The 24702-nt window shown below is 48.6% G+C and overlaps 2 protein-coding genes across 3 annotated transcripts; one reads left to right on the forward strand and one right to left on the reverse strand.

The window, feature by feature from the left end:
• Window positions 1-195: 195 nt before the first annotated feature.
• On the reverse strand, window positions 196-4142 carry NDUFA2 (NADH:ubiquinone oxidoreductase subunit A2). 2 transcript variants are annotated; one of them, XM_090020979.1, is made up of 3 exons: window positions 3984-4142; window positions 1681-1787; window positions 196-434 (listed from the first exon to the last, which is right to left on the reverse strand). In XM_090020979.1, the coding sequence occupies exons 1-3, from the start codon at window positions 4088-4090 to the stop codon at window positions 343-345; spliced, it is 306 nt and encodes a 101-aa protein (XP_089877105.1). In that variant the 5' UTR covers window positions 4091-4142; the 3' UTR covers window positions 196-342. The 2 variants fall into 2 exon arrangements, with proteins under 2 accessions (XP_089877105.1, XP_089877104.1); XM_090020978.1 differs by having other exon boundaries at window positions 3867-4142.
• An 85-nt stretch (window positions 4143-4227) lies between these two features.
• IK (IK cytokine) lies at window positions 4228-22769 on the forward strand. Its single transcript, XM_090020975.1, has 20 exons — window positions 4228-4338; window positions 5091-5157; window positions 5720-5812; window positions 6131-6190; window positions 7229-7396; window positions 7482-7596; window positions 9372-9442; window positions 9552-9598; window positions 11783-11946; window positions 12087-12195; window positions 12663-12702; window positions 13221-13452; window positions 14338-14356; window positions 16038-16115; window positions 16556-16637; window positions 17418-17475; window positions 18150-18238; window positions 18460-18568; window positions 20468-20502; window positions 22422-22769. The coding sequence occupies exons 1-20, from the start codon at window positions 4323-4325 to the stop codon at window positions 22447-22449; spliced, it is 1680 nt and encodes a 559-aa protein (XP_089877101.1). The 5' UTR covers window positions 4228-4322; the 3' UTR covers window positions 22450-22769.
• Window positions 22770-24702: the final 1933 nt, after the last annotated feature.

A 24702-nucleotide genomic window follows, 5' to 3' on the forward strand; every position in this document is an offset into this window, starting at 1 on the left:
TAATGAGAAGCTTTCCCCTTATCCTTAAGTACCTCCTGCCTGCCACTACAGGAAGCTGTTCTGCTCACATGGCTGCTTAGGCAAAGACCAGAACAGTCTCAGCTGACCAGAAGGAAAAGGTCTCCTTCCTGAAACAGTCATTACTGAATCACCACAGACTCAGTCCCTCTAATAAAAAGGGCACAGATTACAAGATACCTTCCAGCACACCATCTCTATTAAAAGCATGCACCTTACAATATGCTTTATATGCAGTAAATAAGTTACAATGACAGATATACATGTTCTTTGTAAGCCCATTTGAGCAAAGGCTCCAGCACATGCAGGCTTAATTCTTTGTATTCATGCCTTGCTTTTAACAATGTTCTCCAGGGCCTGGGCGACTTGGTCCACATTCAGGTTGTTCAGGGGCACACACCTTTCCCTGCCAAATTCTGGGGAAAGAGAGAGAGAATTATCAACATCCAAAAGAACCACCTCATTTTTTTCCCTCCTTAGCCTTAGTGCACCATTTATTCTCTATTGCAGATCTGCAGTGTATTAGTTGGTCTCACAAATATGGCATGTCATAAGGCTTTTCCCCCTTCCTTTTCTCAAGTTTTGGCTTCTCCATTTCCTAGCTATAAATGGTCGTCCTCCTCCTCCTCCTCTGTTCATATAGTTCTGTCCTATTCTTTTGCTTACCTGCACTCTGTACTGTTTGTCCCCTGAAAAAGAGATTATTCAGAAAGCCTCCATGAGCAAGGCTCCTAGTCTGCCCGAGGCACTGCTCTGCCTTATTTCATTCATCTCAAAATCCTGAGAAGTGCTTGAGGACAAGCTGTCTGAAAGATTTTCTGGTGTGCCCCCTGCTGGTTGTATTATAACTCTCCTGCTTGGTTCTTACTGCACTACTTGCCTCCATAATTCATTCCATATGCCAATTCTAAGGATGCTTAAGGATCTTTTCAGGAAAGTAGTAGTAGTAGAAGGGGGGGAAAAAAAAAAAAAAAAAAGTGAAAAAACCTAGCAGAACACAATACAAAGCAAGAGAAAAAAAGAAAACAGCACAGAACATAACAAAACAAGACACATGCATCTGTTACAGGAATCTCAGCTTAGTAGACACCCATATCAGACAGAAATATTCAAAGGGAAAAAAATTAACTTCAATCAGAGACTTAAGCACACTGCACACTAATGCTAGCATTCAGAACTATTTGAACTTATCACCATCATGGTAAGTTTAAGTGTCTTAACTCCTTAACCTTGACCTCATGAAGAATATCTTGAATTTGAAAGCTTGTCTAAGTTTAACTGGACCCACCACCTCATTGGAATAAACATGTCCCCCCAAAAAATCCTTGCTTCATCCTAAACCATCACAGCTGCAACATACTTTAACTCCTTAATCTCTTGTCCTTTCATAAGTCAGGCTCTTGTTTTGATTTGCTGTCTTGCTTTCTTAATTCGCAGTCTCATCCTGAATCCATTCCCTTGTGTGCAACGTATATTGTCACCCTCCTATGCATTAAAAGCAATCCACTTGACGAGTTTGTGGTTTAATACAGCCATCAAGTGTATAGTGCCACAATTGCTCTAGTGAGCTTTTCTGAAGGTAGCACATGAAGCAAGAGGCTAAACCTCAAAACAAAAGGGCCATGATACTGATAGGGTGCTGCAGGCTCCCTCCCAACTCACCATATCGAGCCCAGAGTTTAGGTTGCACTTCTGAGCATTCCCGGATTAGGATGGGGAAATCTGGGTTTGCTTTCTTCAGAGTTACATAATGCTGTTCAATGAAGTCTCTGCAAAGAGAGAACAAATTAAGTCCCAACATCATTGTCAACCATAGCTACTGCAAGTGAAAGAGACTTGAAATATATTCAATTCCTAGGGCCTTGGAAGCTCCACCTGCACTCAGTCCTTCTAAAGCAAACTCTGAAGCATTCAGGAGAGGCTGTCCTATTCCCCATAAAAGTTACAGTAACAAAAAATTTGTTCCTCAGCTCTGCACCTCTCACCTAGATCAAAGTGCTCATCTGGTAGCATCAGGGCTGTGAGAGGTTTTGGAGGGTAGCAAAATAAATGCAAAAGGTTACAAGGGATCTCCTATCCTTTGTATTCAGACAATGTCATAACATCAATATTGTCCTTTCACCTCAGGCAGAATCAAGTGTCACTTATCACAGTACAGGAAGTTCCTCTGGCATGCACAGAGGGACTCTAGCTGCAAGAGAGAAGTACAGAGGAGTATTTTATTAGTCTTCCTCCTGCTGGGGCAAGCTGTCAAAGGGAGCAGACTCAAAACAACTTATCTCATTCCACTGCTTTGAGTCACACTGCCCAGGAAGGTCTTATACATCACTGACCACCATCATGGAACATTACAGGACACAGACTAGGCCACAGCATATAGACTGGTCTCTCAGCTAAATTCATGCCAAGCCTTATCACTTTTGCCAACTCTCTCAGCATACCATTTTGTTACAGCTTATAGGAAACTTACAAGTTTATAGGCTTTAGGCATTAAAAAAAAAAAAAAATGAAGCAATAGAAAACCCAGTCATTCTTAATGCTCAAACCTGTTAGCTGAATTAGTGTCACTAGAAACGATGCTCACTTTACTGGAAAGCCTAACAAAGCAAAGCAAGAGTCAACACATTCAGAATTTAAGGGCTGGGAATAGGTGTTAGGATGACAGACAAGTTTGTGCAGTTCTACAGTAATTACGCATTGCTTTTGTCCCAGGAAAAAAGCCTTCCCCCTACTCCAGGATCCTACACTTCAAAATCTCTCTGAACTATGCAGGATAAAGCGTGCTAACACTTTCCCCAGGACATGACTGCATGCACCTGTAAGGTTACTCTGCTTTCCAACACCCTGCCCCCCCCCAGACAAGCCAGCTAGGCTGTACATTCTTCTCTGGCAGAGCAGCCTGAAAGGGCACCATGTAAATGATTGTGCCACACCCATTTTGATCCAGGTCAAATAAGGCCGGTGTCAAATGAGAGACATTAGGTTACTCTACAATTCAGAATGGCCATGCTCAAGACGCACATTGTCCAAACAGTCACTCTCAAAATAAACAATCAAACAAAACTTTGCAGCACAAGTAAGTATTATGGGGGCTTTTCAATTAAAAATGTACTCTGGCTCACTTTCAGCTAGTTCCAGGGAAAGAAACCCCATAAGCTCCCTAGAAGAGAATTCAAGTGGGTGTGTCTAGTCCCTGGGACCATACTACAAACCAGGCTCTCACTATCACTTGTGGCAAAGGGAGTTCAGAAGAAACTACCCCATGAGTAGGTTTCTCCATTCTCGTTTCATAGTTTCACAGTTTCTAGGGTCGGAAGGGACCTGAGCAGATCACTGAGTCCGACCCCCTGCCATGGCAGGAAAGAGTACTGGGGTCAAACGACCCCAGCAAGGTGTACATCTAGCCTCCTCTTAAAGACCCCCAGGGTAGGAGCCAGCACCACTTCTCTTGTCACTTGGGCGTATGCAGAAAAAAGATGTAAGAACTCCGATCTGCCCAGCCCGGCTCTCCCATAAGTGCTGCTGTCAGAGAATAAATATAAGGTCAAATGAACACTGGCCTGACCTCACAGCAATATCTAGAGGCCCAGCCTTGACCATCTGTCGTGGGAAGCAGGAGCTGGAGAAGCTGCAAGTAAAACTGACACCAGAGCACCCTGAAGGGCAGTGAGGGAAGCGCGCAGTGACCGCCTCAAGAGGGAGCGCATCCAGCAGGGTCCAAGAGAAACTACTTCTAGCCGCGGCTCAAGCACAACCCCCTTCCCTGCGGTGCTCTTTCACGCAGCCCCTGGTGCTCTCCCGCTGCCCGCCCCCGCGTCTCTGGCCAGAGCAGGGCCGCTCCTCCGCACCGGGGTGCAGCGCCGAGCACAGCGGGGCCTCGACGCAAGGACAAGGAAGGGCCGTCCTGGGCGGAGTCCGCGCCCAGGGGCGTCACGGCGGGCCGGGGCCGGGGCCAGGACCCGCACCTGACGCCCTGGCTGCTCGGCGAACGCTGGCACAGGTGGATCCGAATCTCCTTGAGGCTCCGGCCCAGGCTGCCCCCGATGCCCCGAATCGCCGCGGCCGCCGCCATCCTCGCAGCACGCCGCCGGCCAATCCCGTGCCCTGCAGGTCTGGAAGGCGCACTGTGTCACAGGGGCTCCAGCCAATCGAGCCGCGTTTTGAAAACCTCCTTAGCCAATCCGAAGACAGCTACCCGGGATGCCCTAGAGCGCTGGATTGTGGGTAGTGGTGAGCGCGGTGCATAGTGGGAAGGGGCGACCCCGGCGCTCAGGTGTTGTGTTGTCGCAGCCGCGCGAGCCGAGATGCCGGAGCGGGACAGTGAGTGTCGGTGGCGGCGCGGGCCTGTCCCCACCCCCGCCCCTGCGGCCGAGGCGCTGCGGGCCCCGGGCTGGAAGCTTAGCCGCAGCACGACGGCCCTGGCTCCGGCAGCGGCCTGCGCCTAGGGTGCGCAGGGCTCTGGGGCCGCGGCTCTGGGTTTGCCACTGACCCCCCCTGCGCGCACCGGGGGACGTGACGTCTGTGTGTGTCTATGTGCATGCGTGTGTGTGAGTGTCTTTATATGTACACGCGTATGTGTCTGTGTGTGTCCTCCCCGTTTGCTCCCCTGCGGGGACCCACCTTGGCAGCCGCACCACAGAGCAGCCCCACGCCCCCCCAGGTGGCACCCCGATCCCATCCTCCACGTGCTCTGTGACTGCGCTGTCCACCCTAAAAGCAGCTTGTCTTCTGGAAACAACTGCAAATTATTCCCAAGCATTTTCACATGGACTTGAAGCTGCAAGAACATGGGGTCAATGCAGGTTGCTGTTGGCTAGTGACTACCTGGAATAAAATAAGTACCTGTTCTGTACGTCCTATGCAGGGACTAGCTGCCACGTATACATGGAGCAGCACAAATTTGTTTACTTTGGCCAACAAAAAGTGTTGCTATTCTCTGTTTGCTCTTGACTGAATTCCCATGTTATTGCTCTCTAGTTTGGTGCTTACAAACTTCCCCAGCAGGTATAGAAGTGGGCTTGGGAGTGCAGTGTTCAGGTTGAAAGGCTCAGTTCTGTGTTTCTTTCACCTAGATGAGCCATTCTCCAACCCTCTGGCCCCAGATGGCCATGATGTGGATGACTCCCATACCTTCAACCAGTGAGTATATGAGCTTTGGTGTCTTTCTCTTTAGAGGGAAAGTTTAGAATAATTTGTCCTGTGGAAAGGTAGGATTTTGAGAGTTTTATTGCTACAGAAAAAAAATTGTCAACAGGTAATAGATTTCAAGACCAAAAGGGAGACCTTTATGAACCTTTACTCTGACCTGCGATATAGCATAGGCCAAAGAGTTCTCGTGATTCCTTTATCACACCTAATGACTGTTAGCTAAATTGCAGCATATCTTTAGGATCCAGCTAAGGACAACAAAGGAATGGAGCACCAACCTTATCTGTAGGCTCTTTTTCAGTGGTTGGTAGTCATCTGTTAAAAACTTTTGTCATATTTCCAATTTGAACTTGGTTATGTCTGTAATCCAGTGCAGGCAGCAGTGCCATAATCTACTGGGAGCATAGTATTCAGATTGAGAGGCTCCAGTTGATTATTGTCCTGTTTTCAGGTTCAGGGAAGGGAAAATTCATCAAGGAAAAAGAGTTATGATGTTGGAAAAATGAGTATGTTGTCACTGCTGCAACAAGCTGCTTTTCTTTTCTTCTTCTAGGTCCAAGCTGACCAATGAAGACTTTCGAAAGCTGCTTATGACCCCGCGTGCTGCGCCAACATCTGCACCACCCTCCAAATCTCGTCACCATGAGTAAGTAGATTTTTATACCCCTTCACTTTGCTTTTTGACCCAATATGAGCATATTGGTCTTGGACAACTTAATACGATCAGTCCGAGTTCTCATTTTGAAGGTTTTCAGATTCTGTTTCTGCCTCCCTGTTAGTTCAATTAAACTAGATATACAACTGGGCAGAAAGTCTAAGGACCCTATTCTGAATGTATTTGATTTCTGGGTATGTTAGTGCTAGCTCTGAGTTCCCTGTGTGGCTTGTTGCCTTTAGTTCCTCCTGCTCCTGTCTTGTGCACCTCTGCAGTTTGTGATGTGTATGTATGTTTTTGCCTCTGTAGGATGCCCCGGGAGTACAATGAAGATGAAGATCCAGCTGCTCGCAGAAGAAAGAAGAAAAGGTAAATTGGGAAAGCAATGTCTCAGGAGCCCCCTGCACCCATCAGTCATCCACTTCCCAAGCAGTACATCAGAAAGTGACCCTAACTGGTCTGGAATATCAGTGGGTTCTGGAATGAAGGAAAAGGACCAATTGTATTAGAAGTATTTTTGATAGTGGTTGTAACCTTTCACAACCCCTAGCATAGGAGTTGAGGGGTGCAGTAGGATGGTATCAGAGATTGCATAGATTGTCCAAGAAGGATACTAGAAGACAGGGAACACTTGAGGTAGCCCGCCCTCTTTAATGGTAATTAGGAAGCAAATAGGATATCTGCCCTGTTCAGCATTTCACTTCAAGTACTGCAGATGTCTGTATTGTGGCATGTGTACATGGGGCAGTGTAGAGTGGGTTCTTCAGTGCTAAAGTTAATGTTTTTCTACAGTATCTAACTTTAGATATATGTCATCTTCCACACTAGCTGCGTACCTAAATACATTAGGAATAAGTATACAAAGAGGGTTAGGCAAGAAAGATGGTCTTTGTTTTCCACTGAGAAGTGAAGACCTGAATGGAGCAGTCTGGTGCAGGAAGGCTGTCCTGGATAACAGGAGCTGCTGAGGCAGCTTTTGCACTTATAACAAAGCAAATATGAAAAGGGACAATCAAGGCCAGTCCCAGAAAACCAGAGGAGTGGAGGGAGACCTTGTCTAGGGGAGACTGCAGCAGTTTGAGCAAGGTTTTATAAACATGTTTTTTTTTGTTTGTTTGTTTTCTGAATGCTGTTGGGGTAACAAGAGGAGCACAGTACAAGTGTTTGAGGATGGGGTGCTGTTGCCCAAGGCAGACAGCAGTATTCCATGCTTGTTGGAGCTTGGAGATCTGTGACCTTGGGGGAATGATGGAAAAAGAGTTGCAAGGAGCTAAAAGCCTGGCTGAAGTTTTGACTAAATGATGGGGGCTGGCATGCAGTGCTGTATGAATGGCTGTTGGCAACATTAGCCAGCATCTTGTAAGTATAACCCAATAACTCAGCGACCTAACCCTTTTCCCACCCTAGCTATTATGCAAAGCTGCGTCAACAAGAGATTGAACGAGAGAGGGAGTTGGCTGAGAAATACAGAGATCGAGCAAAGGAGAGAAGAGATGGTGTTAACAAAGACTATGAAGAAACTGAGCTGATTAGCACAACTGCCAACTACCGGGCAGTGGGACCCACTGCAGAAGCGTAAGTGAGCTTGTTTCCATTCATTGCCCATCAAGGTGTAGCCTAGAGTTGGTCATACACAATGTGCTCCCTTTTCATTGCATAGGGATAAATCAGCTGCAGAGAAGAGAAGACAGTTGATCCAGGAGTCCAAGTTCTTGGGTGGTGACATGGAGCATACTCACTTGGTGAAAGGTCTAGATTTTGCGTTGCTGCAGAAGGTAAGCACAGATAATACAGCAATAAGGCTTTCTGTTAGAGGTGCACTGATGCATCTGTCTGATATTGGATCGCAATGATATACAGTCAGTTTTCTGTACTAGAAATCAGCTGGTAAATGCCCTGTGCATGCATGCAGCTGCAGCACAGCATGTAGGTAGTGAGGAGCACAGCCTGGCAGCTTGCAGAGCTGCGTCCAACTGGTTAGTCTTTTGTGGGGGGAGGGGCAGGGCACAGATCAAGACCCCGCCCCATGAGAGAAGGGCTGGGGCAGGCACAGCCCAGCCGGGGTGGGGCAGAGCACAGGACAGAGCTGTGGCTTGTCCAGGGGGCATGGGGAGAGGGGGACAGCTTCCACTGCTGTGCGTACCCCAGGAGGGCACGGGGGAGTGGGGGGAAGGCGTGTGCCCCCAGATCTGCACAGGGCGGGGCAGGACAAACTGCCGCTGTGGGCTAGGGCTGGGCCGGGCTGCGCTTGAAGCAGGCGGTGGCGGTGCTGGGAGTGGGGCTACATGGGGCGCTGCAGCCACCCCAAAATTTGCTGTAGCTCTTCCCATAGCCCCCTTCCCAGCACTGTCACCACCCACCCCAAATGCTGCCCCAGCTCTCCCCTTCCCCACACCCTCCCACACACCAGGAAGAGCCCAGTGCAGCCCTGACCCCAGCCTGCAGTGACATCCTGCTCCACCCTGCCCTGCACAGATCTGGGGGCACATGCCCACTCCACCCTCCCAGGGTGCATGCAGCAGAAGCTTCCCCCCTGTGCCCACACCCTCTGGATGAGCCGTGGCTCCATCCTGCAATCCGCCCCTCTCCAGCTGGGCTTTGTCTGCCCCAGCCCCACTCCCACCCTCACCATGGGAGCCTTGATCTGCTCCCCTGTGCCCCTTCCCTTCCCCCTCCCCTTCTACCACAACAGACTTACCAGCTGGACGCAGCTCTCCAAGCTGCCTACATGGTGCGCTGTGGCTGCGCGCATGCACAGGGCACACTGCCCCAGCTCCAGCCCTCAGTGGCATCCCATCCCACCCCACTCTGTGCAGATTTGGGGGCACGTGCTCCCCCCTCCCCCAGGGCACTCCCAGCGTGTGTGCAGTGGTGAGAGGCGCCCCCAGATGAGCTGCAGCTCTGTCCTGTTCCTGTTCTGTCCTGGCTGGGCAGTGTCTACTCCTGCCCCAGCCCTGTTCCCACCCTCACTGCAGGGTCAACAACCACCCCCCTCCTCCCCAAGCGCTCGTGCCTTCCCCCGCCCTTCCCTTCCAACACAACAGACTTATCAGCCTGATACTGCTCTTCAAGCTGCCGGGCCGTGTATCAGAAATCAGATTGGTATCGGCCAATATGCCTCCTTAAAAATCGGCTATTGGTATTGGCCCCAAAAATCTCTATCGGTGCACCCCTACTTCCTATTTGAAGTACAGTGGGCTTGCCAGAGTCCTCATAAAGTAAATAGAGTGAATTATTCTGTGAATTGGTGTTGGAACTGAGAATAGAACCCATGAGTTCTCTCTCATTCTCTTGCTATAATCTAGTAAATGAAGAACACTGTGGAAATAATGTAGTTAAATACTATTCTGTCTCATTTGGCTTGTTCCTTGGCTGGATCCTTGCCCTGTGTGGGGGAGCTTAAGATGGGATAATCCAGTGCAGGCAGTAGAACTGGGGTGGTTTTTTGGTACTTGTTCACAGATGTTCACTGTACCTACAATTTATTCTGCTGCGGCTTTTTTGCTTTTTGATAACAGTTTCCATTTCTGTCCCTTGCCTGCCTAACCAGGTGCGTGCTGAGATTGCTAGCAAAGAGAAGGAAGAGGAGGAGATGATGGAGAAACCCCAGAAGGAAACAAAGTGAGTGCAACAGGATCGAGTTCTCTGAGTAACAGAGAAGACATTCCCTTGGGGAAAGGAAGGAGAATGGAAGTGGCTATTCTTGAAATGGTTTTCTCTTTCTTTTCAGAAAAGATGAAGATCCTGAAACTAAAATTGAATTCAAGACTCGTTTGGGTAAGAACATGGACATGCTTCACTTGGGCATGTGGAAAATGTAAAAAAGAGTCTTGGTTTGATGAATGCAAGAGCCTGACAAACTGGATGAGGTTCCCTTAGTCAAAGGAAGTTCAGGAAAGCTTTATGGAGGCTGGCAGATCAGCTGAGGTCCTCAAAGGAGATAATTTGTTCTTTGGACCAAGGCTGTTCATCTTTAAGCAGCCCACATGCATGTTTCGCCCTAAGCCCAAAGCTCCCCAGCCATGTGCTCTTCTGCTGTATTGCACACCTTGTGCATCCCAGGCACTGCAGGCTGTACCATGCTGTGCTGCCCTGTTCCTGAGGCAGGAAAATAGAAGCTGGAGGAGGAGTGAACGAAGAGCTCCTATACACGTCTAGGGAGCCTGCTCCAACGTGCTGTAATTCCAGCACGTCTGAGCAGACTCTATTGAGTCTGCTGTAGCATGAAAATTACTGCATTCAGCAACCTCCAGTGTCATGTGTATCAGTGTCCCTGTGCTGAAAAATGGTGGTGGGGCATTTTAAATTAAAGCTTGTTTGACAGACTTCCATTCAAAGCACCCCATCACTATTTTTCAGCATGGGGATGCTGATACGTGTGATGCTCTGGGCATTTTTAATTAGCATGGCTCTCAGAGCTCCTCTAATTAAAGTGCGCCCTAATGCCTCCCAGAGCACATGTAGAGACCCTTAGAGACCCTTGCTGCTTTGGTAGCCTGAGCATCACAGGGAGTAAGTCTGGAGTCTCTGGTCAGCAGGAATCCTGGTTTTCTCTGATTTAAAAAAATTGAAAAAATCTCTGATTTAACACCCCCCACCCAATTACACGTTTTTCCGTGATTTAAAAATGAAACGCCTCTATATCTATATATACCCCTCTCTCTTCCTATATCAGGTGAACACAATGTTTTATTGATATATATACAGTTTTAAATCAATTTGAAAGCCTACCAGTGCCTCAGTCATCATAATAATAAATTCTAAGTACCTACATATTTTGGTGTTTGATTTTGGTTTGGTTTTTTTATCTTGGAAAATCAGAGCTCCGCTGACCCCCTTCACTTACCAGGATGCGAGTGCAGTTGCAGCTTTATCCCTGCTGTTTTATGGTGCTGAGCAGCCCTGACATGTCATTGCCCCTTGCTTCCAAGCCACAGCCCCCCACCTTAGCCCTGCCAGTGCCTCACTCGACCCGCAGCCCCTGCTTGCCCCCTACTTGCACCTTCCCAGCAGCAGCTCCCCCACCCAGCACCAGGTGGGTGTGTGGGGCAGGGGTGTGTGATCATAGGTGTTGCAAGGGGGAGTAAATACCCCCCCCAGACTTCCGTGCCAACAACAGGGCACAGGACAGCACCCTGGCTGGACTGGCACCAGGTGGGAACCAGTGCAGCATGGTGGAGCAGGACAGGGAAACTTGGTGCTCCTACTGCCAGGAGCCCTGCACCAGCTGCACCACCATGGTCACCAAGGTGAGGCATCCCCTGCCTGCTGCAACAGTGGGAATATACAACTCCATGCTGCTGTCCCCACTGATGCTGGGTGGGGAGGGGGCACCTCACTTTGGCCATGATGTGGCTGGTGTGGTGGGGTTCCCAGTGGCAGCAGCTAGACCAAGTCTCCCTGCCCTGTTCTGCCTTTCTGCACTAGGTTCTGCCTGCTGGGCTGCGGAGGCAGCTTCTGCCTGGTACCAGCCCAGCCAGGTTGCAGCCTTGTGCCCCACTGTTGGTGCAGAAATCTTGGGGAGGCATGTACCCTCCTCATGCGCCCTGCAACATGTTGCTAATGGGTGTGCCCAGACAGTCCCCAAGCCCTGGCCCTCCAGCCTTCCCCCCATAGACTTATCTGTATCTAGCTGGCAGGGCTGCTCCCACTACCCTGCCTGGCTGTATTACCAGCTGTGTGCACACTTGCATGTGTGAGTGTGTGCGCACAGGCGCATGGTGCCTCTTGCTTCTGATCATGCTCCTGTCTGCCCCAAACAGCTCATTGAAGGCTGGAACTCTGCTAGCCCGGAAGGGGAAACCCATGGTTTCCAGCTTCAAAGGGGAATATCCATGTTTTTTCTGTGGGAAATGGAAAACCCAGATCCTTGCTGATCAGCAGAAATTGTTTCTGGGTTTCCTAGGTGGATGTTTCTTTTCTCAGAAGTATCTTCATCTTATGTGTCTGTCCCTTCCCCAGGTCGGAATATCTACCGTATACTGTTCAAGAATAAATCATATGAGCGGAACGAGCTGTTCCTGCCAGGGAGAATGGCTTATGTTGTGGATCTGGATGATGAATATGCAGACACAGATATTCCAACCACATTGATTCGAAGCAAAGCTGACTGCCCCACCATGGAGGTAATCACCTAGGGTTTCTGCTAGTCCCCTTACTGCACTGTCTGAAATCATTACTCAGTCAGCAGAATTGTTCAGAGCAGCACTTCATAGAGGGGCTCTTTGGTCAGGAAATCACTCCTTTCATTGGTATTTTCTTTCAGGCACAGACCACGCTGACCACAAATGACATTGTCATCAGCAAACTGACTCAGATCCTTTCCTATCTGAGACAGGGTACACGCAACAAGAAGCTGAAGAAGAAGGACAAAGGTAGGAGCTGTGATAAATGCAGAACGGGCCTCAAACTCTAAGCACATTCAAAGGAGTGAAAAGGTGGCAGGCTTAGATAACTGGCCCTTCAGGGCAGTGAATGTTTGAGGGAGCTCGTCCAAAAGTCAGGTTTCCTAAAGGTGAGAATGGGGATTCACCCGCTTGTCCAGTTGCTCTGTAGATTGGACTTGAACTCGGCTTCTTCCAGTTTCTCCTTTCAGGCTGAGGGGGAGCTGGTTAAGTAGTCAGTCATGTGAGAGGGTACAACGCGGGGAAGTATCTGTCTAAAGGCAGATTGCTTTCATGAAGGGATGTATATGTGTTCTGCGAGCCTCTTGCAGACCTGCACTCAAGCTGCTGTGTAGTGGCTTTGTGAGCTGCTCTGCTGTGCAAACCTTTATTAGACAAGGTAGGGGAAGTAGAGGAATGGAGATGGACTGTCTTTGACTGCTTTCTTTGGCTTGCAGGAAAGCTAGATGAGAAGAAGCCCCCAGAAGCTGATATGAAGTAAGTAACCCCTGTCCCACTCTATCCCCATTAGGGATTCTGGAGCGAGATTTCTCCTCTAGGATTTCCCTTAGGCTGCTTACACTTGGAACAAGCTCTCCAGGAAGCTGCTTGATGCTTTTCTGGGAATTTGGTGAGTTTGTCTCAGGAACTGGGGAAGGGGGTGGGTAAGAGGCACCTTACAGATGCTTAGGCTTATCTTTTTGATATTAGGACTTGGAGAGATGATGAGGTCAGGCCAGGGTGAAAGGATATTTTTAGCTGAGCCATGAAATTGCTGGAGAGTTTGTACTGTCCTGGGGCATACAGAATGCAGGAGCTGCAGAGGAGCAGGCTTTTGTTTTCACATGAGTGCAGGGCTTCAGCCAACTTGGGACTGTTTTGTTGATCTCCCTTTAGGGGCTGTAGCCTTCTCTGGGCTTAAGTTTGTTTACGAGTATGCCTTTGTGTTAGAATGGGTGATCTTTTGGCCTGTGGTCTTATGTTACTGGTAACTTCAGAATCCATTTTGTTCTTAGCATCTTTGAAGACATTGGTGATTATGTGCCAGCCACGGCAAAGGTGCCACGGGAAAAGGAGCGGGAAAGGTACCGGGAAAGAGAGCGAGATCGTGAGAGGGAGCGAGATCGTGAGAGGGAGCGCGAAAGAGAGAGGGATCGTGACCGGGATCGTGACAGGGACCGTGACCGGGAAAGGGAAGAAGAAAAGAAGAGACACAGCTATTTTGAGAAACCGAAAGCTGATGATGAGGCGAGTCCATCCGCGGCACTGAAGTTACTCATGAAGCACAGAGTATTTCATAACTAGGGAGCATTCTCTGTGCCAAAGTGGTCCTGTGGCCTAGAGGAAGTTTGGGATAGTGACACTTTTTATCAGCTCCCCATGCTCATTTGTTAATATACGCACTCCGTAGGGATTGTCATAGCCCTAAGGTATCATGGTATTTTCTGCCGCCAAAAAAGAGTAGATCCAGTGTCTTGGCCAGGATTCATGTTATGACAGACTTCACCGGTGGGATTGCTTTAACTGCAGGCTACTCATAAGCCTTGCCTGAGTCGTCGTCAAAATTCGGGTTTGAAGCAGGCCTATAAAGTACTTGTGTAAATCCAAATAGACTTTGCAAAAATCGCCCCCCATGGATGAGTTCAGAATCAGATCCTTTGACTTTGAACTGTTACAGCATATGTGCTTAGGCTGTCTGCTCTCTGGGGACAGAATGTGGCTCTGTTGCATGCTGTTGTGATAGTGAGCAGAATGATTGGAGCACTTGTTGATAGGAAAGTTAAGTGGAAAGCTACAGATACAGCAGTGCTTTTTTTTGTGACCCATCCTCAAATGCTCACATGTTCATCTCTCACTTGGGTAGAGTCTCACTGCTCAGCCAGTTGGTGGGTCAGCTGAGTATCTTCCCCCTACTGCAGCAGTTGCCTTTGTAAGCCAGAGCTGAAGAGAGTTCTTAGGCTTTCACTGACTTAAGGTGTATTCCTGAATCCCTTACGCACCTGTGAGTTCAGTGATAATTTGGAGTGCAGCTTACTACAGGATTAACCCCTCAGATCCTGAGGTCATGAGCAATGTTCTTTCATTTGTTTTCTAGCCCATCAGGATAATGCTTTTCTCTCCTTTCTTTTCCAGCCCTTGGATATTGATAAAGGTGAGTTAGTTTGGTGTACATGTGGGCATGGCATGAAGTGGGCAAAACTGAACTCCAGTACACAGCTGGGACCTTCTAAACCAGGGGTGGGCAAAATGTGGACCGGATTTGGCCATCCAGTTAATTGGATCCAGCCCACAGGCAGGCACCCACCAACTGATTTGATATGGCCCACAGTGCTCCACATGGAGTTGAGCCCTACCCGTTCCCACTTGGGGCAGCCAGAACCATGCTACTGCCAAGCCAGGCTGCTCCCAGTGCAGTTCAGTCCCTCCTCGCTCTCCTGCAGCTTTTCCTTCTGCCCCTGCTGCACAGCTCTGGGCAGGGGAGGAGTTAGGGGGGAGCTGCAGCTGGAGCCCCATGCATTGAGAATGAGCTGCCTGGCTGCAGCTTCCTCCCTGCCCAGAGCAGTGCAGCAGGGGCAGGCGGCGGCGGCGGTGGGAGCCAAACAGCTAGGCAATTGCAGCTGCATGGGAGCAGCCCCATAGGGAAGCTGTCCACACTGACCAAGACTGGGAAGGAGTGGGTGGGGCTTAGCCCCACGTGGAGCACTGTGGGGGCAACAGGAGGCTGGATTTGGAGGGGGGGAGGCAGTGGGATTTAGATTGCACCTGCACTGAACTGCCTGGGCAAGCTGTGCTGCACATGCCCTCTACCTGCCCTCCCTCCCCATATTCCCCACTAGTCCCAGACCTAGCTTGCAGGCAGCCCTCCCCCTCCCCACCACTCTCCCTTCCCCCACCACACACATCTTCCACCCCACATGCCTATTTCCCCACACATACTTCACGCCCAGACCCCCTCCCAATATACAAGAGTAAGACACTTTATTTTGAGCCACTATGCAATTGTCTCTATATACACTAAACCCCCCCCTAAATCAGGACAAATTATTTTTTGAAATAAAATATAGTAGATGTTTGGGGTTGGTTTTTTTTAAGTTTATGATTTGTTTCTTATTTATATTTCTTTAAACTGATATCTTCTGAAACATTTTGTGTGTGGCCCTTGGCAACTCACCAAAACTCATTAAGTGGAGCTGCAACTGAAGTAATTGCCCACCCCCTGTTCTAAACATGCTGGTTCTATGAGGAGCATAGGACCTGGGCACTTTAGAGAATAACTTTTTTTAATAGTAGGGAAATTGGATGCCCCAGGGCATTGGGAATTGGGCGAAGAGCTCTTCACCTCTGTGACACTTGTGTATATACAGTTCAGGCTGTTGGTGATAGTAGTACTTCCCATCTTGGAGAAGTTTGGCCTGTGCAGAACTACTTAGTGGGTCTGAGCTGGCTCCTGCTTGAACAGGGTTCCCCATCCCATTGGAATTAGCCAGCAGGAAGGTCAAGGACTGATTAGGCCTTGCCTGTACTACATCTTGCCTTAGAAATTGACTTTATTTTCTTTGTTGTGGGTTGCATTAGCCCCAGCCCCTGCCCATCCTCCACCTATTGGGTGTTTTCCTAGGACCACCTTTTTTCCAACAGCTGGCAGAGTGGGACATTTGTTTCTCCATATGCCCAGTTGAAAGACTTGTTTTGATTGATTGCTGTGGCTATGAGAGCAGGTTGTGAATTGTTCTAGTCTCCTACCAGTCCTGTGCCTGCAGCAGATGAGGAGCTAAACCTGCCCCTTTCTCCCCCTGTGAGAGTGGAGCCTAACTGCTTTTGTTTTTTATCAGGGCCAGGCTCAGCCAAAGAGCTGATTAAATCTATCAATGAGAAGTTTGCTGGAGCAGCTGGCTGGGAAGGAACAGAATCATATCTTTTTATACTGGCATACCAACTAGGCCATTATCAGGACTCTGGGGTTTTCTCACTGCATCTTGCTGTATGGGTTTAACTGTCTGGGCATCTCTCCTTTCCTGCAGGAAGGCACCTCTCCAGCCTGGCATGTGCCTTGTCCCACAAAGGTTCTCACTTGTGCATATGCACAACTTGTTTGGAGAGGGCTGGGCAAGAAATGCCCATTTGAGCCATGCCTCTTTGTGGCACATTAAGCAAACTTTGTACCATCACTGCCCTCTCCCTGCTGGGAAAGGAGTCCTACTGACCTTCTCAGCCTCCTGCCACTGTCTTCCTGGTATGTGTGGGCCCTGTGCACTTGCCAGATTGGCTCTGGGAGTACAGCCTGTTCATCTGGCTTCTTCCTCTTCCTACTAGACAGTGTCTCCTCACTGAATTTCCTTAACATGAGGCACATTAAAAAAGCCTGAAGACAAGAAGCAGCTAGGTGACTTCTTTGGGATGTCGAACAGCTATGCTGAGTGCTACCCTGCAACGTAAGAGTCTACTCACTGAAGGTGGGGGCTGCAGGGTGGGACCTGGGGGGTGCTGTTGTGTTGCTGTTTCTCTGGAAACTGGTGCGATTTAGAGCTGAGAAGCACAGGTACACTCGTCCTGCCTCTGTGGCCTTTGGCCATGTGGGAATGCAGCATGACAGGTGTCACTTGGACTGGGGTGTGGCAGTGGTTAAAGTGGGGGCTGATGTCATTGAAGAGCTAGTGTTAAAGTCAAAAGCTGATGGCGCCTTTTGCAGTATGAAGTGCACTTGTGGCCAATATGTCCCATCTTAGCTGGCTGCATTAATCACTGCCACAGCTGTTCAATGACTAAAAGCAGCTTCTACTCGTGTTGACCTGTCAGAGCCTGCAGCTAAGAGCATGGGAAGGAGATGGAAGCTATTCCTACTTGTGCATTATTAAAAGACTTGGTTAACTAGCAAGATTCATATTCTGTTTACAAGTTGACCTTTAGTGTGATTTTTTTTTTCAGGTATAACTGAGGGCATTTGGCCTTACAGTCTCTCTGCTGCCAGTGATGTCTGAGATCTAGCAAGCCATCAGAAAGCAAAGCTTGCTTCTATTTGTGTGGTTTGCAGTTAGAAAAAAACAGCTTTTAGCCAGTGAGCACATTTTGTCTGGAATTATCTAGGGACAGTTTGCTCAAAGCTGTACTACTCTCCATAATAGAACATAGTTTAAGACCCTGGAGCTGGATTTCCAGGACACTGGTATGTGTTGCATGCCCCATCCAAATCATCCTCTCCCCTTCCTTTTCAGAATGGATGATATGGCTGTGGACAGTGATGAAGAAGTGGACTACAGCAAAATGGATCAGGTATTTCCAGACTATGACCTAGCTAAAAAGCCCAGAGGTGTCTAACTGGAAGGCAAGATCCCGTACACAGTAGGCTTGGACATAGACCCTGATATAACTGTCTGATTTTTGTTGTTGGCTAGATAAATGTTATAGACCCCTTTTGATCTTTCTGTGGTGCTAGTGAAAATTACGTGCTCAAATAAGTAGGCTAGGAGAAGGATTCTAGTTGAATTTGGCTTTACTGACTTGATCCATCATGCTGTGTTCTCTGACCAAGACTGAAGCCTTGTTTTCTGCCTTCAGATTTACTGTTCCAAACTAAATTGGTTAGAGGAGTTCAACTAATGAGTCAAGAGAAATTAGATAATCCTGATCATTTGACAAGAGAACCTATTTAAAGATTTGCCTTTGTGTGAAGGCTGAAGCAAAACCCTTGGGTACAGTGACTGATGTCTTATCCCTGCTCTCTGTTGTTCTGAGCACAGTTAAAACCCTCTTAGAGCTGGTGGCCAAGAGTTCCTGGAACTTTGTGGTCAAGTTGGGTGTGAGCATTCAGACTGCTACCTACTCCAGGCTGCATTGATTTGGAATATGGATTGTGGGCCTGTTCATCTCTTCCTGGGCTTGCAGCCTGGACGGGGAGCAGCAACTGATGCCTTCAGAGGAGTAGCAATGATTCTGTCTTACTGCAGGGAAACAAGAAGGGGCCCTTGGGCCGCTGGGACTTTGACACTCAGGAGGAGTACAGCGAGTACATGAACAACAAGGAGGCCCTGCCCAAGTAAGTTTAGAGTTTACCCAGAAGTTGGGGATTCACTTGGAGGGAGCAGAGCAGGTGGAAACTCTCCTGCCATCTCCTGCTTAGCCAAAACAGTACCTCTTTCAGGGGCCCAGATTGGTCTTCAGGTCTAGGGGCCTGTTGCCATCCCACCCATCACATTAAACTGAGGGGCCTGTCTTTGTCCTCATTACCTGAGCTCTTTATTTGTTTTTTCCTTTCAGAGCGGCATTCCAGTATGGAATCAAGATGTCCGAGGGTCGTAAAACACGACGTTTCAAGGAGACAAATGACAAAGCTGAGCTGGACCGGCAATGGAAGAAGATCAGTGCAGTGAGTAGCTTGAGCGAAGACTCCCTAACGATCAGTCCCCAAAAGGGATTCTAAGGCCAAGTCAAGTTTCTTGAGTACTGGAAAAGACTCCCTTCTCAGTGTGTAATAGATTCGCTCTGCGAGTCCACCACCACTTGCCATCCAGTTGCCTTCAGCAGTCTCTCCAGGCTGGCTTCTTTCCTCATGGGTTGGTGGCGCAGGAAGGTATGACAGGTGTTTGTGTGTTCAGGACTGATGGCTTGACTCTGCTAGTCTTGTTAATTCCCTCCTGCCCATCACAGAGCCTCATCAGCCATCCCAAAGCCTTGCACTTTCAAGATTAGCTTGCATCTAAAAAATTAGGGACTACGAGCTGCCTATACCTCATATTGCAGGAAAGATTTCTGAGTAGAAATTCAGGAAGTGCCTTGGCAAAGATTTTTGTGGATGATATCTTTTATTGGACCAGTTACATAGTGGGATAGACTTAGATAAACTTTCAAATGTGGGGTGTTCTTTAAAGAATAACATCATTCTAATGCTAAGAAAGTCCTTGTCATTTGAAGTAGGCTCTGAGCAAGGGTCTCTTCATAAGTGACTGGTGAGGCTTGTCACCAGAGTTAGCAGTTCATATAACCGTAGAAATAGAATGTAAGGAGACCAACAAGGATTAGTGCTCTGCATGGCTGGGGAAAGGTCTGGCTCCTAGCTGAGGGCCCTGGGTGTAGACGGGGGGGACTACCTTTATAAGAACGTGTTGGCTGTAAATGTCTAGGAGAACAGCTGTTCCAAGACAAAACTAGAGGAAATGAGACACTCAACACAGACAAGTGCAGGGTACTGCGTCTGGGGAGAAGGAACAGGCAACACACCTATAGGCTGGGGAACACCCTTCTTGTCAACACAGTGGCAGAAAGGGACCTTGGAGTCCTTGTTGACTCCAGGATGAACGTGAGTCGCCAATGCAAGGAAGTGGTCAGTAAGGCTAGCTGCACCTTGTCATGCATCTACAGATGCATCACAAATAGGTCCGAGGAGGTGATCCTTCCCCTCTGTGCGGCTCTGGTCAGGCCACAGTTGGAGTATTGTGTCCAGTTCTGGGCGCTGCACTTCAAGAGGGATGTGGCTAGCATTGAGAGGGTCCAGAGGGGGGCCACTTGCATGGTTAAGGGGCAGCGGGTCAGGCCCTGTGAAGAGAGGCTGAAGGGCCTGAATCTATTCAGCCTCCACAAGAGAAGGCTGAGAGGGGATCTGGTGGCTGTTTACAAACTCACTGGGGGGACCAGTGGGAATTGGGTGAAGCTCTGTTCCCCCGGGCACCACTGGGGGTTACTAGGAATAACAGCCACAAATTGTTAGAGGGAAGGTTCAGGCTGGACATCAGGAGGCATTACTTTACAGTTAGGGCTACCAGGCTCTGAAATGGACTCCCAAGGGAGGTGGTGCTCTTTCCTACCTTGGGGGTCTTCAAGAAGAAGCTGAACAGATATTTGGCTAGGGTGTTATGACCCTGCACTCGTTCCTGCCCGGGGTAGGGGGTTGGACCTGATAATCTGTTTAGGTCCCTTCCGATCCTAAGCACTATGAAACTGAGAGACAAAAACAGGTAAAAATGGGTAAAAAATGAGAGACACTTTCTGGCCAGGACAATTGTGGCCGTGAGCAAAGCTGAAGAGGGGGAATGGGGTGCCTTCCCCAGTCTGTGAGAGCTGTGGGAAAGCTCCCCTCCTTCAGCAGCCTCTAGGAAAAATACAGATTAATGTGGTTGCACAGTTTTTTCTTTGTATCAAAGCTGCTAGAGTTCCAGGTGCCTAAGAACCACCAAGTCTTGGAGCTTCCCCCTCAGTCTGAGGATGATGAAAGCGCCTTAGGGCTGTCAGTGGCACTCTTGGTATTATGTTGACTATGCTTTCTCTGCAGATCATTGAGAAGAGGAAGAAGATGGAAGCTGATGGGTTAGTAGACTTTCGTCTTTAATGTTAATTTGCTGCTTTCCTGAAAAATGCGTGCACTGGGACAGAACTGCCTTTACCTTGGAACAGGCAGTGCCGGGATAAACTTTCCTTTCATAACCCCATCAATCCCGCCACAGTGGGACATGTTTGGGAACAGAAGAAACTCTAGGACTTTGTAGGCTTTGCCCCTAAGTCTGCTGGCAATGGAGGTAGTTCTTTTATTTCAGTGCCCCACATCCAAAAGCCTCTGTCCAGCTTTTAGGCTCTGTGTACTCAAGAAGCATGTTCTAGCTAATAACTATCAAACTTCCCACTCAACAGAACATTTCCAGGCTTCAGAACTTTTTCAGCCCATCTTGATGGGGGAGGGGGAGTTGTGTTGGATATGTCTTCTAGAAGTTGATCTACATGAGCCACCAGACCCAGGCTTGAAATAGTGTGGCTGTCCTAAACACTAATGCCGCCACCACCTAACTTCTTAAATACCCTTCACTTAGTTGCACTGAGTGGGCCTAGGACCCCCAGTTGCTTTAAGCTAGCAGGATTTTAAATTTCAGAGGAGTTTATCCTTGGCTTTTCTATGTCATTGCAGTACCCAGGGCTTTGCTAGGTTGGCTCAGGCAATAGGACATGAAGGGCTCTTTCAGAGACCACAAAACTGCTTTTCTGCTTATTATTACCTACTTGCTACTTTGGTTAGAAAATTGCTTCACCCTCCATACCCAGCTTCCCAGTGAGCTCCGAGCAGCAGCTGTGATCAGGCTTTAGCTCAGGCTGTCTGTCCCAGACTTCAACTGAATACCCGCTTGGGAGCATGGTTTTGATGTTGGCTTATGGCAGGCAGAGTGCCATTCAGTATACTGCTGCTGAACTTCCAATCCATTAGGTTGTTGTGGCAGAGCACTTGGGTGCCCTGCGCCTAAAAGCAGAAATGGCTCAGGAGAGACCCCTAGTGGTGAGAAGGGGGAGGCTCAACTGCCAGTCACCAGGGCAGCACAGGTGCTGGTTGCTAGGGGAGCCAAGGGGATCAGCTGACAGGAAGGGGCAAGGCTTGGCTTAAGCCCAAGCATGAGGCCAGGAGGGCAGTTCCCCTCTGGCTAAGGAGAGGGGAGCTCAGCCAGTGAGGAGATAGACTGCAGGAGCATCCCCTGGTTGCTGCTATGACTTGGAGTATTCCCGGTAGGGATAGAATGTGGTTTTGACCGGATGGTTTAGAGTTTATGTTGTAGCCCAGGGGCTTGAGTTTTCTGTTTGTAGTTTTATAAGACTGGAGGACCGGGTGAGGCTGTAGGAGGCCTCATAGGAACCCCACAGTAGCGTGGGGACCCTGGTGCCATAGAGGGTGCAGCATTCGGGGCGCAGTTGACCCCAGTTCCAGAGCGGGGGGGGCAGTGAGGAGCCCCGGAGCCAAGAGGGGGCAGTGAGGAGCCCCAGAAGTAAAGAAGAAGGGCCAAAGGCATAGGGCAAAACCCTGTCAGGTACTATCTGCGAGGCTTGGGCTGCGGTGTAGGGTAGGAAAAGGAGCCACAGATAGAGCCCCTGACACTGGGCATATAAAGTGGGCAGCCTCCCGCTAATTACATCACTCAGTCAATTAAGATCAAGGCATGGCAGGCGAGTAAGCAGGCAGTTAGCCCAAGACAGGCAGGTGGAGCCACCAATAGAAAGGCTCCCCATGAGATACCCCTGTCACAGTTGTATCTGGCTTTGAGAGCTAAGTGCAGCTTCTCTTGTGCTTCCGCCCTGCTTTGGAAGACAGGCTGTGTGTGCACCTGGAAAACAGTGGGTGCCTCCAGGATGATGATCATTCCTTAATAGGAAATAGGTTGAGGGGAAATGGGTCTGAAGCACTAAGAAATCTCTCATTCTTGCTGACAGGAAGTTACTATCATTGGCCTCATGTCTGTCTTTTGTTTCAGGGTTGAGGTGAAGAGACCAAAGTATTGAAGTCCCAGTTGAGTTTCTCTGTCTTGTCCTCCGATCTCCGGAAACTTGATCCAGTGGACACTTTTTATTTCCTGTTTTTTATTCAAGTTCTTCCCTTCAGATTCTTCTTGCAGGCTCTGGACTAGAGCTGCTTTCCTCTCTGCTCTCAGCAAGGATCTGGGTATATGTGTATGTGTAAGGGGCAGGAAGAGCTTTCTGGGGCCAGTAGGCCATGGGATTGATGCAAGCAGTTTGCCCTGGCTATGTTTCTTCCTCCCACATCTTTGCTGTGATCTGTGATTTATAATTGATGTAACTGCAATAAAATTGCACTAAATCTTTGTGTGTACTGCATTCCTTGTGTTTTGGCTGGGGACAAGGGGTGGTTAGGCTCAAGCGGGGGAATTTTTTTTTGTTTATCTAAAACAGGCAGATTGGGTTTAGAGGACAGGAGAAGACTGGATTTCAAGAGTGATACTAGGAGAGCTGAGGTCTGGAGAGCACAATGCAAAAATTAGTGTTTTCACTGCCTTACCACAGCATCATGGAAATCAGGGCAGAACCAGGACTTGAACACTAGTGTACTGAGCCTTAGTTGTCACAGGCCAGCTGGGCGCTGTGAGTGTATCAATTTTATCATGAGCCAACTGGGCTGTTAGGTTCAGTTTCAGATCAAGGAGGCAAAGTTGGGAGAGTGAAATAAAGGCAAATCTCTCTCTCACACACACTCACCCCCCCCCCAACCAGAAGATTAATGCAATAAGCAGATAATGCAGTATTAAAGAGCTAATAATAGTAAATAAATAATAACAACAGATAGATCAATTCTGTTGCAGGCCAACTGGGCACTGCGAGGGTACTAGCTGCTGGGCTGTTCAAAACAACAGATAGACGTGGGTTGGCAACTTATTGATAGTCCCTCAATGCCAGGTATGTGTCAAGTGATTCCAATGAAGTCAGGTGTACCTTGATTAATGCTGTCAGAGAGTTACCGGGGAAGGTCCCTCGATCAGGATCTGATCCTCACTCACACCAGGAGTCGGGTCGGGGCGCGAAACAGAAATGACTGTTCTGTTCCCTCCTTCCTGCTGGTTACCTGATACATGTGCTTTTTATACCTAGTTTTTTGTTAATCTGTTGGCCTCAGAGCCACTCATAATGTTGCCCTATAGCTGTTACCTTATGGGATTGAACAGTGTCAAAATTATCATAAAAGGTTACTACCCAGACTAGGGTTTATCCAATAAGCAAATTATGATTCAGCACCTTTAGGTTTGAAATTGACATTGCTCTGCCTAAGTTCCAACCCCTTTCAGGCTTCATTTGAAGATGCTTTCTTGGGATATCTTTTCTTGGAATGTGTTGGGTGTGCCAGGCAGTTGGATCCAGTTTTATCATCAAGGCTGAACCCTGAGCAAAAAACAGTTAGGTCTCCTAATCTTACAGCTACAGCTTTGCCTATGGGGCCCAGTCAGTTTCATGAACAGTTAATTTTATCATTTTGGTTAAACTTATGACAGACAAGTTACATTTGCAGTTTACAAACTTACAAACTAATATTACCTGTTTAGGCAAAATACCAAATGCCTCCAAAAAGCACATATTTATTGCTTATTAATTCCTCTGGTTCTGGCTGTTACACTTAGTCTAACTGCTAGAAAAGAGCTGGCTTTCTTCTGACTCCAGGAAAAGCAGTTGTACTAAAGCAAATTTGTTCTGGGCCTCTCAGAGGGGGATATAGAGCAGTAACCCTGTTTTACAGACCAACAAGCAGAGGATGTAGATTTGAGACATGCATCAGAAGAACAAGGTCACTATGGAGCTCAGACTTCATGTCTTCCTGAGAGAAATCTGGGTCCCTTGTTGGTTTGGAAATGAACTTACGCACCCTGCTTTGTTTGTTTTTTCTGTGAGAGAAGAACAATAAAGTTATTTGCTTCCTACCAGACAGAGAAAGAAAGACTTTTCCTTTGTCTGCAGCAGGAGCAGGGTTTGGTTTCTGCTGTGCAAAACTTCTGAAGTAAAGAAGCTATCCTAGGTTGAACTCTGGCTTCTTGCATTCAAACTCTAGACGGGGAAAACAGTGCGCGGCCTGGGAGCAGCGGAGCATCGAGGCCTCCTGGGCCAAGGGTGTCAAACGCGTCTGCCCCGCCGGCCGGGAGTCGGGGCCTGGCGGGAGCCCAGGCGGGGCGGGGAAGGGGAGTCGCCGTGGTGCAGCAGTGGCTAGCTTAGACGCTGTGACCCACGTGGGGCTGAGAGGAGCCGGGGCCCGAC

Source organism: Crocodylus siamensis, chromosome 10 (genome assembly GCF_052110815.1).
Source record: "Crocodylus siamensis isolate JL-2025a chromosome 10, ASM5211081v1, whole genome shotgun sequence".
Lineage (NCBI taxonomy): Eukaryota > Metazoa > Chordata > Crocodylia > Crocodylidae > Crocodylus > Crocodylus siamensis.